Raw genomic sequence first — 15344 nt, forward strand, 5'->3', positions numbered from 1 at the left:
GATATCTTTAAAAAGTACAACTAATATCTGATTCAAGAGAACTATATCTGTAAAGCAAGAATTTACTGCTGGGCTTCCCTGGTGGCGCAGTGGTTGAGAGTCCGCCTGCCGATGCAGGGGACACGGGTTCATGCCCCGGTCCGGGAAGATCCCACATGCTGCGGAGCGGCTGGACCCGTGAGCCATGGCAGCTGAGCCTGCGCGTCCGGAGCCTGTGCTCCACAACGGGAGAGGCTACAACAGTGAGAGGCCCGCGTACCGCAAAAAAAAAGTTGGAAAGATACACGGTCTATAGTAAATATTCACAAGTGATTGTTGCTGCTGTGTTTACTATCCTATTAAAGCTATAAAATCCATAAAACAAAAACAAAAAAAGAATATACTGCTTATTTGAGAAGGAGTAATTAGACAATTTAAAATATATTCTTGGAGATCTAAAAACACAAAAAGCGAAAAGGACTCAGTAGGTGGATGATAGACTGGACACAGCTGAAGCCTGATTTAGTGTTCCATAAGAGGGAGTCAATGAAATCAACTAGAATAGAAGACAAAAAAGACAAGGATGGAAAATATGAAAACAAAAGTTAAAAGAATCAGTTCATCTGGGACTTCCCTGGTGGCGCAATGGTTAATAATCTGCCTGCCAATGCAGGGGACACGGGTTCAATCCCTGGACCGGGAGGATCCCACATGCCGCAGAGCAACTAAGCCCGTGCACCACAACTACTGAGCCTGCGCTCCAGAGCCCGCAAGCCACAACTACTTAGCCTGTGTGCCACAACTACTGAAGCCCCTGTGCCTAGAGCCCATGCTCCACAACAAGAGAAGCCACCGCAATGAGAAGCCCACGTACCTTAATGAAGAGTAGCCCCTGCTCACCACAACTAGAGAAAGCCCGCATGTGGCAACAAAGACCCAATGCAGCCAGAAATTAATTAACTAATTAATTTTTTAAAAAATGATGCTTCCTCTTTAAAAATAAAAGAATCAATTCATCTAACAGAAGATCTAGAAGGAAAGAAAAGAGACAATGGAGAAAAGAAATAATTAAATAAATTATAGGAGAAAATTTTCCCAAGCAAAAGAAATGTACACACCTTCAGATTGAAAGGATCCATCAGAGGCCAAACAGAGTGAATGTGAACAACTAGCAAAAAGGCCACATCCTGGTAGAATTTTTATTGTTTTTTAATATTTTTTAAATGTTTGCATTTTTAAAGTAATTTTTATTGGAGTATGGTTGCTTTACAATGTTGTGTTAGCCTTCAGTGCACAACAAAATGAATCAGCCATACACATACAGTTATTATCCCCTCCCTTTTGGACTTCCCTCCCATTTAGCTTACCACAGTGCATTAGGTAGAGTTCTCTGTGCTATACAGCATGTTCCCATCAGTAATGTATATGTGTCAATCCCAGTCTCCCAATCCCTCCCACCCCACCCCTTTCCCCCTTGGTATCCGCACATTTGTTCTCTACGTCTGTGTCTCTATTTCTGCTTTGAATATAAGATCATCTATACCATTTTTCTAGATTCCACATATATGCGTTATTATACAATAATTGCTTTACTCTTTCTGACTTACTGACTCACTCTGTATGACACTCTCTAGGTCCATCCACGTCTCTACAAATGACCCCATTTCATTCCTTTTTATGGCTGAGTAATATTCCATTATGTATATGTGCCACATCTTCTTTATCTATTCCTCTGTTGATGGACATTTAGGTTGCTTCCATGTCCTGGCTATTGTAAATAGTGCTGCTGTGAACATTGGCATGCGTGTGTTTTTTTGAATTATGGTTTTCTCTGGGTATATGCCCAGTAGTGGGATTGTTGGGTCATATGGTAGTTCTGTTTTTAGTTTTTTAAGGAAACTCCATGCTGTTTTCCGTAGTGGCTGTATCAATTTACATTCCCACCAACAATGTTTGAGGGTTCCCTTTTCTCCACACCTTCTCCAGCATTTATTGTTCGTAGATTTTTTGATGATGGCCATTCTGACTGGTGTGAGGTGATACCTCATTATCGTTTTGATTTGCATTTCTCTAATGATTAGTGATGTTGAGCATCCTTTCATGTGTCTGTTGGCAATCTGTATATCTTCTTTGGAGAAATGTCTGTTTAGGTCTTCTGCCCATTTTTGGATTGGGTTGTTTGTTTTTTTGATATTGAGCTTATGAGCTGCTTGTACATTTTGGAGATTAATCCTTTGTCAGTTGCTTCGTTTGCAGATATTTTCTCCCATTCTAAGGGTTGTCTTTTCGTCTTGTTTATGGTTTCCTTAGCTGTGCAAAAGCTTTTAAGTTTCATTAGGTCCCATTTCTTTATTTTTGTTTTAATTTTCATTACTTTAGGAGGTGGGTCAAAAAAGATGTTGCTGTGATTTATGTCAAAGAGTGTTCTGCCTGTGTTTTCCTCTAAGAGTTTATAGTGTCTGGTCTTACATTTAGGTCTCTAATCCATTTTGAGTTTATTTTTGTGTATGGTGTTAGAGAGTGTTCTAATTTCATTCTTCTACATGTAGCTGTCCAGTTTCCCCAGCACCACTTATTGAAGAGGCTGTCTTTTCTGCATTCTATATTTTTGCCTCCTTTGTCATAGATTAGGTGACCATAGGTGTGTGGGTTTATCTCTGGGCTCTCTATCCTGTTCCACTGATCTATATTTTTGTTTTTGTGCCAGTACCATATTGTCTTGATTACTATAGCTTTGCAGTATAGTCTGAAGTCAGGGAGTCTGATTCCTCCAGCTCCATTTTTTTCCCCTCAAGATTGCTTTGGCTATTCAGGGTCTTTTGTGTTTCCATACAAATTTTTGGATTTTTTCTTCTAGCTCTGTAAAAAAATGCCATTGGTAGTTTGATAGGGATTGCATTGAACTTATAGATTGCTTTGGGTAGTATAGTCATTTTCACAATACTGATTCTTCCAATCCAAGAACATGGTATTTCTCTCCATCTGTTTCTGTCATCTTTGATTTCTTTCATCAGTGTCTTATAGTTTTCTGAGTACAGGGCTTTTACCTCCTTAGGTAGGTTTATTCCTAGGTATTCTTTTTGTTGCAATGGTGAATGGGATTGTTTCCTTAATTTCTCTTTCTGATCTTTCGTTCTTAGTGTATAGGAATGCAAGAGATTTCTGTGCATTAATTTTGTATCCTGCAACTTTACCAAATTCATTGATTAGCTGTAATAATTTTCTGGTGACATCTTTAGGACTATCTATATATAGTATTATATCATCTCCAAACAGTGACAGTTTTACTTCTTCTTTTCCAATTTGTATTCCTTTTATTTCTTTTTCTTCTCTGATTGTTGTGGCTAGGACTTCCAAAACTCTGTTGAATAATAGTGGCGAGAGTGGACATCCTTGTCTTGTTCCTGATCTTAGAGGAAATGCTTTCAGTTTTTCACCATTGAGAATGATGTTTGCTGTGGGTTTGTCATATATGGCCTTTATTATGTTGAGGTAGGTTTCCTCTGTGCCCACTTTCTGGAGAGTTTTTGTCATAAAACTGTTGAATTTTGTCAAAAGCTTTTTCTGCATCTCTTGAGATGATTGTATGGTTTTTATTCTTCCATTTGTTAATATGGTGTATCACATTGATTGATTTGTGTGTATTGAAGAATCCTTGCATCCCTGGGATAAATCCCACTTGATCATGGTGTATGATCCTTTTAATGTGCTGTTGGATTCTGTTTGCTAGTATTTTGTTGAGGATTTTTGCATCTATATTCATCAGTGATATTGGCGTGTAATTTTCTTTTTTTGTGATATCTTTGTCTGGTTTTGGTATCAGGGTGATGGTAGCCTCGTAGAATGAGTTTGAGAGTGTTCCATCCTCGGCAATTCTTTGGAAGAGTTTGAGAAGTATGGGTGTTAGCTCTTCTCTAAATGTTTGATAGAATCCACCTGTGAAGCCCTCTGGTCCTGGACTTCTGTTTGTTGGAAGATTTTAATCACAGTTTCAATTTCATTACTTGCAATTGATCTGTTCATATTTTCTATTTCTTCTTGATCCAGCCTTGAAAGGTTGTACTTTTCTAAGAATTTGTCCATCTCATCCAGGTTGTCCATTTTATTGGGATATAGTTGCTTGTAGTAGTCATGATCCTTTGTATTTCTGTGGTGTCAGTTGTGACTTCTCCTTTTTCATTTCTAATGTTACTGATTTGAGTCCTCTCCCTTTTATTTTTGATGAGTCTGGCTAAAGGTTTATAATTTTGTTTATCTTCTCAAAGAACCAGCTTCTAGTTTTATTGATTATTACCATTGTTTTCTTTGTTTCTGTTTCATTTATTTCTGCTCTGATCTTTTATGATTTCTTTCCTCCTACTGACTTTGGGTTTTGTTTTTTCTTCTTTCTCTAGTTGCTTTAGGTTTAACATTCGGTTGTTCATTTGAGATGTTTCTTGTTTCTTTGAGGTAGGATTGTATTGCTATAAACTTCCATCTTAGAATGGCTTTTGCTGCATCCCATAGGCTTTGGGTCATCGTGTTTTCATTGTCATTTGTTTCTAGGTATTTTTTGACTTCCTCTTTGATTTCTTCAGTGATCTCTTGGTTATTTAGTAACATATTGTTTAGCCGCCATGTGTTTGTATTTTTACAGTTTTTTTCCTGTAATTGATTTCTAATCTCGTAGCATTGTGGTCGAGAAGTTGCTTGCTACGATTTCAATTTTCTTACATTTACGGAGGCTTGATTTGTGACCCAAGATGTGATCTACCCTGGAGAATGTTCCATGAGCACTTGAGAAGAAAGTGTATTCTGCCACTTTTGGGTGGAATGTCCTATAAATACCAGTTAAGTCTATTTGGTCTGTTGTGTCATTTAAAGCTTGTGTTTCCTTTTTTATTTTCATTTTGGATGATCTGTCCATTGGTGTAAGTGGGGTGTTAAAGTCCCCCACTGTTGTTGTGTTGCTGTCGATTTCTCCTTTTATGGCTGTTAATATTTGCGTTATGTATTTAGGTGCTCCTATGTTAGGTGCATAGATATTTACAATTGTTTTATATTCTTCTCGGATTGATCCCTTGATTATTATGTAGTGTCCTTCCTTGTCTCTTGTAATAGTCTTTATTTTAAAGTCTGTCTTGTCTGATATGAGTATTGCTACTCCAGCTTTCTTTTGATTCCTCTTTGCATGGAATATCTTTTTCCATCCCCTCACTTTCATTCTGTATGTGTCCCTACGTCTGAAGTTTGTCTCTTGTAGACAGCATATATATGGATCTTGTTTTTTGTATCCATTCAGTCAGTCTGTGTCTTTTGGTTGGAGCATTTAATCCATTTACAATAATTATAGATATGTATGTTCCTATTACCATTTTCTTAATTGTATTGGGTTTGTTTTTGTAGGTCTTTTACTTTTCTTGTGTTTCCCGCCTGAGGAAGCTCCTTTAGCATGTGTTGTAATGATGTTTCTGAATTCTCTTAGCTTTTGCTTGTCTGTAAAGCTTTTGATTTCTCCGTGGATTCTGAATGAGATCCTTGCTGGGTAGAGTAATCTTGGTTGTAAGTTTTTCCCTTTCATCACTTTAAATATGTCCTGCCATTCCCTTCTGGCCTGCAAAGTTTCTGCTGAAAAATCAGCTGACAACCTTATGGGGATTCCCTTGTAGGTTATTTGTTGCTTCTGGTAGAATTTTTAATAAGGAGAAAACTACTCTAGTATCTTCCAGAGAGGTGAAGAAAAGCAGCTCACCTAAGAATGAACAAGAATGTGAATGGAATCAGATTCCTCATCAGTACTGTCATCAGTTCTGGTGGCCAGAAGGCAAGGGACATAATCTTTAAAATTTGGTGGAAACGAAATAGACATTTTTCAGACAAGCAAAGATTCCATCAGTTTACCCACCAATGACCCTTTCTTGAAAGGATTACTCAAAGATATACTATAGTTTAAAAAAATTTTTTTATTTTGTGACAGAGAAAAACAGAATAAAAAGTAGACAGATAATTCAACTTGTAAAATCCGTCAATGTGTAAAAATAATTGTTCACCCCTAATGTAAAAAATAAATTTTAATAACCTGGAACCAAAATCTCGATGTGGACAAGTATGAGGAATGATGGTGTTCTTGTCATGCATGACAAGAGGATTGATTGATGGCTAAAAGGAGTTTAAATATGGTTTAAAATGTTAAAGCTAACCTCTAAATTAAGGGAAATATGATGTATTATAACCTCCAAATGACTAAAGGGAAGAAGAAACGGAGTGCTTAAAACTTGACCAGTTTAACAAAGCAGGAAAAGGAAAAAAGCATGGTAAATAGAAAACAAAATAAGATGACTAGAAGGGGCCACACATACTAGTTATCAGAATTCATGTCAATAAGTTAAATTCCAGTGATACTGAACATGTAAAAAGCACAATTCAATATATACTATTTATAAGAACCCCACCTTAAAGAGGATGGCACAGAAAAATGGAGAATTACAAAATAAAATTTGTGTGTGTGTGTGTGTGTGTGTGTGTGTGTGTGTGTGTGTATTATCAGACATACAAGTTACCTATCACCACATGAAATATCAGAAGCATTCTCTTTTAAGTCAGAAAAGCAAGAGAAGGTTACCCTCTTTCAACACTATTTCACATTTTTATGGAAGTTCTAGCCAATACAAAAAGACAAGTAAAAATAGTTAGAGGTATACATCCTAGAAAGAAAGACACAAAATTATTATTTTTATTCAGTATATAATTGCCAACCCACAAAGTCTTAGAATCAATAGAAAATCTATTATTTAAGCTAATAAATAGGATACTGTTTAGGTACAGATCATTATATGAAAATCATTAACATTTCTGTATGGTAGGAGTGACCAATTTTAAGACATTATGAATAAAATTATTCTTTTTACAAGAACAACGAAAGGAATAAATTAACAAATATATGATACCGATGTGGGAAATTTTTTTTAAAAAACCTGAAACTTTCCTGAAGGCCATAAAAAGAAGATATAAATAATGTAATAAGTATACTATGTTTCTAAATGGGAGAGAGTACTCTCCCTCAGGTTAATCTTCAAATTCAGTTTGATTCAATGCTAAATTCCAGTAAGCCTTTTCAAGGAACTTGACAAATTTCTAAAATTCAACTGGAAAAAAGAATGTCCAAGAAAAGTCAAAACAAAAATTTAATGAGAAAAGCCTTTTTCAATAATAACTTCAAGATATTCTTCAAAGTCACAAGAGTATTTTTATTCAATGTAATTGGCTATTGTCAAAGGAATCAGTAAAACAAAACAGAGAATTTAGAAATTTTGTATATCATAAAGCTGACATTTCATATCACTGGGGAAAGAATGGACCAGTCAGTAAATGATGTGAGAACCATTATCGGGAAAAAACCAAAGATACCTTCCTCCCACAGATTACTCCAAAATAAATTCCAGATGGATTTATGGTTTAATTGTAGAAACTATAAAATTGTTTAGAAATAATATAGACAAATATTTTTATACTCTTTGGGGGCAAAAGTCAAGCAAGACACAATATCCAGAAAGATACAGTGAAAAACTGACAGGTTTGATTATTAAAAATTTTAAACTTCTCTACAAAGAAGAAAAAAATAGATACCATAACACATGAGAGATAGAAAGTATTACAGCATATTTAGCAGACAGAAGTTTAGTAACCAGAATATATAAAGAACTCTTGCCATCAATAAAAAGGAATCTAATATAAAAGTGGAGAAAGGTTGAGAATAGTTCATTAACAAGAAAAGAAATGCAAATGATCCATAACAATAACATATACAACATTGGTAATAGGGAAATAAAAAAAATTTCATCCATCAGAGTTGCAAAATTTTAAAATAATTTTAATATATGACACGGAAGGTACAGCAAAACGTGTATTCTTATTTACTGTTTGTGGAACTTCAAGTTGGCACCACTTTTTGTAGGTCAGTTTGGCAGTATTTTTCAAATGCTGATTATTCATACTCTTCAACTTAGTGATTTCATTTTTAGGGTGGCAAGCTTGGGGAGATATTGGTGCTTGTGCTGAAGAAATAGATCTATCCAAGGTTATTCAGTAAACATTGTTTGTAATAGAGAAAATTTGCAAATGAGAATTGATGGGGGAATGATTAAGTAAATATACATCCCTATTATGGATGTAGGTTTTGAGTATCAGTTATGCATTAAGCACTGTACTGGGTTATGTTATTTCATTTAATCGTTAAAACGAGCCCACAAGGGTGTCATTTTTCTCACTTCATAGATAAGGAAATTTGAGTCTCACAATGGTTAGACTACTTGCACATTTCTTACCTAGAAAATTTACCAGTTTGGATCGTAGGAGTCTGTGGAATGAGATTATATGTAGTACAAGTATATGCATTACAGTTAAATATAAAACAGAATCTTGTCTTACATTAAACTGTTACACCATCTGATCCCATGTAATTAGGCTATTTAGAGCTGCCTAATAATAGTAGTTTGTTGATCTGGTAAACTGTTAATTCTGTTAAATTTACATCTATCATTACTCATTTTCAACATTCCCCTATCCATGTCAAGATAGCTGTGTTTAGCCCCATGTTCAACCAAAGAAGATGAGAGGAAAAAGAGCGGGACAAAAGAAAAGAAGAAGAGAGAGAAGCGAACAATAAAAGGGCAAAATATTTAAAAGGAGGTGCATGAAAACTATGGAGAGCATCCTAAAACACTAATATAAATGAAAGTAAATTTTCCCCAAAATAAAGAGGAAACATTCCATCTTACTCCCCGCTAAGCCAAACCTTGCTTAGAAGCTGAGACTGCCTTATGCAGTATGTTATGTATATTAATTAGATTTTGCATTCAGTTGTGTGTAACAGAAACCCAACTGTGGTGACTTCACCAAATAGGGGTTTATTTATTCTTCTCCTGGTACGAGAAGAACACAGGACAGCAGTTAAGAGCAGCTGGAGTAGCTCCACAATGTCTTTTGGTATAAGGTCTTTCCAACTTTTTGTTCCATGAGCTAGTTTCATTAGCATGTGCCAGTCATCCTCGGGGTCACAAGATGGCTTCTCTACTTCCAGGATTCTATCTGCATTCTAGGCCAAAAAAAAAGGAAAGAAGTGACATGAAGGGAGGAGCCACATCTGTGTCAGAAAAGCAAAACTTGGGACTTCCCTGGTGGTCCAGTGGTTTAGAATCCGCCTTCCAATGCAGGGGACAACGGGTTCAATCCCTGGTCGGGGAACTAAAATCCCACGTGCTGCAGGGCAACTGAACCCATGCACCACAACTAGAGAGCCGTGTGCCGCAACTACAGAGCCCATGTGCCACAGCTACAGAGCCCACATGCTCTGGAGCCCACGTGCCACAACTAGAGAGAAGCCTGCGCTGCAACAAAGAACCTGCACACTGCAACGTAAGATCCCACGTGCTGCAACTAAGACCCGACACAGCCAAAAAATAAAAAGAAATACTAAAAAAAAAAAAAAAAAAGAAAAGCAAAACTTTCCTAGGAGTCCCCAGCAGACTTCTGTTTAGGCTTCATTGGTCATAACCAGGTCACTTGATCAGTCTTAGCTACAAGAGCCTGAGAAGAGAGTGTTCCGGTGGGCACATTGTCTACCTGAACAAAATCAGGATTATATCAGTAAAGAAGAAAAAGGAAAAAAAAAATACTGAGTAAGCAACAAGTAGTGTCTGCCACAGCAATACTCCAGTTTTATTACATTTGTCTCATAAGACCCATTTTGGATGAACTTATATCCTTCGTTTTTCATACAGCATTACATGTTAATCACTTCACCAACCACAGAAAATAAAACATGCATTACCCAAAAGTAACAAAAGTGAAACATACCCAGTCAAGTTGAATAGTATATATTTATCTCTTAACACATGGGTTGTTGCCTGTGGGGACATTTCAGGATCACCTTTTCCCCCCAAACTTAAGCCTTCTTCTTATCCACCTTGATTTTCATATATGCCTTAGAAGGCAAGTCTACTTTCCCTTCTTTTCTCTGCTCTCACACCCTTCTCCCTGGGCATCAGTGCTGTAGAGCTACCTTTAACCAAGAGGTAAATGGGATCCTTTTCAGGAGTGTTGGAAAGGAGAAGGCTGGTCATTTCACCCGTAATCTAAAAGAAAACATAAGTAGAGATAGTGTAGTATGTGTAATTTAACCCAGTGGTCCCTAACTTTTAAAATTGTATACGTCTGAGTAAAATATTTATACTACACACACCCTATATGTATTGTGTGTGTGTCTCACTGTGCTAACATGTATGTACTAAGATATTATGTACAGACAAAAATAGAACTTCAGGGCTTCCCTGGTGGCACAGTGGTTGAGAGTCTGCCTGCTAGAGCAGGGGACGCGGGTTCGAGCCCTGGTCTGGGAGGATCCTACATGCCGCGGAGCAGCTAGGCCCGTGAGCCACAACTACTGAGCCTGCGCGTCTGGAGCCTGTGCTCTGCAACAAGAGAGGCCGCAATAGTGAGAGGCCCGCGCACCGCAATGAAGAGTGGCCCCCGCTTGCCACAACTAGAGAAAGCCCTTGCACAGAAACGAAGACCCAACACAGCAAAAATAAATTAATTAATGAATAAACTCCTACCCCCAACATCTAAAAAAAAAATATATATATATATATATAGAACTTCAGATAGAATGAGAAAAAAATAAACATAATTGATAGTTTTTTTTCATCAGTGGATTTTCTACCTCAGGGGAGTGCCTTGTCCTTTCCCACTTTGGAGAACACTGATTTATCCAGTTATTTGAAGCCAAAATTTTATATTTAACACTAAATTAGTTCATGATATATATACCTATCCATTTACTCCTTTATCAGCCTTTATATTTCTCTTAATGTGACTTAGCCTTCCATTACATCAGCCTGGTCTTATCCTTCAAGTGTCCTACCCTCAACACTTCTATCTTGTTGTTTTGTTTTGTTTTGTTTTGCGGTAAGCGGGCCTCTCACTGTTGTGGCCTCTCCCGTTGCGGAGCACAGACTCCGGACACGCAGGCTCAGCGGCCATGGCTCACTGGCCTAGCCGCTCCGCGGCATGTGGGATCTTCCCGGACTGGGGCACGAACCCGTGTCCTCTGCATCAGCAGGTGGATGAAGCCCAACACTTCTATCTAAAAACCCCTGCCTAGACTGTTAATTAGATTCCTTCCTGATTTACCTGCCTTGGATTTCTCCTGTACTCCACCTTTACACACTGCCAGCAGAGTTTATAAAATACATATGGGGTCATTTATTTTCCTATGTCAGAAGTCTCTGGTAGTTTCCTTTTTTTTTTTCCAGGAAACTTTGAAGCACCTTTGTCTGAGTTATAAGAGTAAATCATACACTTTGTCATACAAATCAGGACACTTCAGAGAGTGAAAGGAGACATTAGCTGAACAAGATTCCAGGACAACTGCCATGGGAGAACTGGGACTAATGGTCATGCTGTGTATGCTGTTCCTTACAGTGTGCCCCCAATCCCATCTTTTGACACACCACACTGCTCACCATTCCCAAAACATAGGTGTAGAATCCCTAGAATGCTCCTCTCCCTCCTTTTGGAAGTAAACTTATCTCTACCTCTCTCCTGCAGAATTAATCAGCCCCTCTTCCTTGGACTATGATACTTTCTACATGCCTCTAACATAGCACTTACCTTTCTGTTATAAACATAACTGAACTCTTTCTCTCTCACTAAACTTGTGAACTTCAAGGGCCAATCTTACTTGTCTTTAAACCCCCAGACACTCACACATTACATGGGATCAAGTTTGTATTCAGTAAATGTTTATTGAATTAATAAATAAATTGGATTTATTGATTTGCCTTGGGCAATCCATGTGTGAATAATTCAAAACATTCTTTGGGTTTTTTTTTAGTCTAGTCCGTACCTTGTTCCATTTTAAAAAATAAGGCAGCTTAAAAGTTTATAGCATATAATAGCATAAAATCAAAGTGGATTTTCTTTTCTTTCTTTATATTTTAATATTTGTCCCTACCCCACCCTTCAATAAAGTATTTTTCTTAACCTAATGTTTGGTGTTTCTTATCCACAATTCTCATCTCCCTAGCCATCTTCCCACTGGCCATGAGACCCAGTTCTAACACAAAACTAGAATTCCTTCCCTGGGACTTTCAGTAAAGCTTTTGCTTTCCTGATAAAAAGGAACAGATTCAGTTGGCTCAATTTTTTTTTTAATACTTGATTGGATTCTGCATTTATTTTGCTCCTTATACCTGTCTAAAAGCTTAAAGACTTTTGAACTTGACAGAATTCTGCACAATTTCAAATTCTCAGCATCATATAATTCCATCTACGTTTAAAATGCTATCTGATTAAATTCTGGTTACTTCACATGGCTTTTTATAGTCGTCTTTTGCACCTTAAGAGATCAGCTTATAGTCATGCTGCATATTACAGTATTGTTACCTCAATTAATAGGAAATTCATTTCAAGGAAGTACATGAGAATAAGTAGTACAGAAATAGGAATCTTGGCCATGTGATCAGTCTTCATAAGAATGTATTGTAGGAAAAATCATGTAGTTAGTTGTCAGTTGGCTCAATTATTCACTACTCTTCCATCATCACTCTTCCTTCTTCAGTGGAAGGTTAAAGTGGTACCTAAAGATACAGCAGCCATCTGGCAACCATGAGGATAAGAACCAACACACTAGGGCTAGTGGAGTTGAAAGCTAGAGAAGCCTGGGTTCCTAACAGCATCTTTAAGCCATTGAACCAGCCTTTGACTGGTAACTTACAGGATTATTTATACACTGAACAATAAGCACCCATCTCTCAAGAAATTGTCAGTTGGATTTTCTGCTTCTTTGCAGCCAAACACATTGCGAACTGATGACACTCATCAACCTAACTTCAAACTTGTAATTTTAAAATATTTTAAAGCAGTTTTAGTAATTTTTTAATAAAGATAGTAGTTTCATGAGATTTAAATGAAATAAATGCACTCAGTATTGTTTTTCTTTATGATGAAAATAGAAAGTTGCCTTTCCTAAATTCTTCATATCCTGTAATTTGAAAAACTTTCACCACATGTTCAATAATGTCAGTGAATAATGCTACTAGAAAATGAGGGGTTTTGTTTTAAGAAAGCAAGTTTGCAGATGAGGTATTATTTTTTTCACACATATCTTAACACAGTATGGTCACTCCATTTTATTCTTTACTTAAAAATTAATATCTTAAAAGACATATCTTAACTATTTAAGACTAAGCCACTCCATTTTCTACACTTTTACTACAAAATTGAAGATAAGATATTCTCTACTAGATAAGCTGCATTGAGTGTTCCTCTGATAGTAATGGATATATACCCTTGCTGCTTACCTATTTTTAAAAGTTCTATGTCAAATGGCATATTTACCATAACTGCATATTTTTGTAAAAAAATATATATATATACGTTTTCTAGTTCAGGTAACAGATGTATTTCTCTGCAGATAGTGTTGAGAAATATTTCAAACCTTTTTTAGCTGTGATATTTAAGCCAAGCAGATCTCTGTATGCTTTCATTGCACCTATTTAACTGCATAGTATTAAGAAGAATGTTTATTTATTAAGCATTTAGTCAGCTTTAATGTGTTTTTTCCTTAGTACCAAGGATGATTGCTTCAGTGTTAATATTCAGCCTCCTGTTGGAGAACTGCTTTTACCTGTGGCCATGTCAGAGAAAGATTTTAAGAAAGAGCAAGGTGAGAGATTATTACAATTTACTACAAATTGGCATCCCAAATAACATGTGCTCATTCCTCTGGCTGGTCTCTAAAATAAATTACCATATGTACATAGCCATTAACAGATGTCAATGCACAGTCTTCCAATTTTTGCTAATGCTTTGCGTTTATAAAATAACCTTAAAGGTATATGTTTGTCTACATTCCTGGCATACTTGCAAATTGATTAATCTGTCTTTTAAATAATAAATTGATTCTTAATTAACTTTTCAATTCTTGGAGTTTTGGTTTGTCAATCTAATGATATATTCATGTGTTTTGTATTAGTGAAAATGTCAGGAATTTGGGACTTAGCAAAGTCTCATCACTATACATGTTATGTTTCTGTATTTCCTCTCACTATAGAACTGCTTTTCGTGTTCTACTAATATATTTTTCCCTGTACACATTAGAGTGCCCTACCCTTCAAAATAAAATCCTAATTATAGCATTAAAATACCTCCATTTTCTTTTGACCTTATTCTGTATTGAAGAAATGCTATGCTGTCAGGCTATATCAGAGCTGAAACATTTTAAAATAAGCACCAAAAAAATATATTTTCAGCATAATTAAAGCATTAATATCTTAGGCTTGCCCTAGAGTTAGGCATACTTTCTAATAAAAACAATTTTTGTCATGTATGAATAAGGGAAAACAACTGTCTCATTTTATGTGTTTAAGAATTGAATTTATAAAAACTAGGACATATTTAAATGGTATAGTCAGCAATGTTTTAAAGTTTATGTGAATCTAGGCTATGTTTTCCTTTGGAGGGGGTTATCAAAGATTCCCTTCATCTTGAGGTCATTAAATCATACCTGTCAAGCTTTCACAAAGTACAGGGAAACACAAATATCTACACCTAAAGAGAAGGGCTTGCTTCCTGGCACTCTATCATGTAGTGCCAGAGACTTTTTTTTTTTTTTTAAACTATGAACCTTTGCAATTCACAATGTCAGAAGGACCTGTTGTAGAAGAATCTCACAAAGAAAATCTCATACACGACTGTAAATTAATAGTAACCTTTTATTCTGCCTTATTTTTAAGTGATAAAAAAGAATGACTAAATCCATCTTTGAGTTTACTTTTCTTGGATGTTGATTATTGCTATAGAAAGTCATATATGTGATTTTATTTTTCTATTGACCAATTGAATTGATTCTTACATTTGCTATTCTTACCCTTTGCTGGCTAAAGCCTGCCTCTCTGCTTTACACCTGCTCAGCAAACCCAGGTGAGTGGCACATAGGGACTGAATAAAGCCTTGGCACATTTATTGTTAAGGGGATATTCCTTTTTTGAAAAGTGCAGCTAAAGTATTTCTAAAGCAGCAGATTATTATATATCTTTTCTCTTCCTCAACTTTGGTTTAGAATTATGTACTTGATATTTTGATCAAGTTTTTTGTGCTCTGCTGTGACTGAGGGATTTTTTTCCCTGACTAGCCATACAGAACCGTAATCACGTGAGAGAGGCGCGCTTGGAGAACAGCTGTGGTCCTCTGTGGAGATGTTGCCAAAATTCCTTTTTCTTCTGCCATTTTACTTCTATGGTTGTTGATTATTTGTCTGAATAAATCTGGCAGCTGTTTGCTATGTTTAATAGAGCAGAAAGGCTACTCTGAATAAAGCTATTTGA

The 15344-nt window shown here is 36.4% G+C and overlaps 1 protein-coding gene across 2 annotated transcripts in view; it reads left to right on the forward strand.

Annotated features, from left to right (window-relative positions):
- Positions 1-15344, forward strand: part of AP3B1 (adaptor related protein complex 3 subunit beta 1) — a 273819-nt gene that overhangs the window by 243074 nt on the left and 15401 nt on the right. For both annotated transcript variants that reach the window (XM_082835235.1, XM_082835236.1), the window contains exon 25: positions 13587-13684. In XM_082835235.1, the coding sequence (XP_082691361.1) occupies positions 13587-13684 (98 nt within the window). The remainder of the gene's footprint in view (positions 1-13586; positions 13685-15344) is intronic.

The sequence above is a fragment of the Leucopleurus acutus genome, assembly GCF_964270905.1.
Source record: "Leucopleurus acutus genome assembly, chromosome: 3".
NCBI lineage: Eukaryota > Metazoa > Chordata > Mammalia > Artiodactyla > Delphinidae > Leucopleurus > Leucopleurus acutus.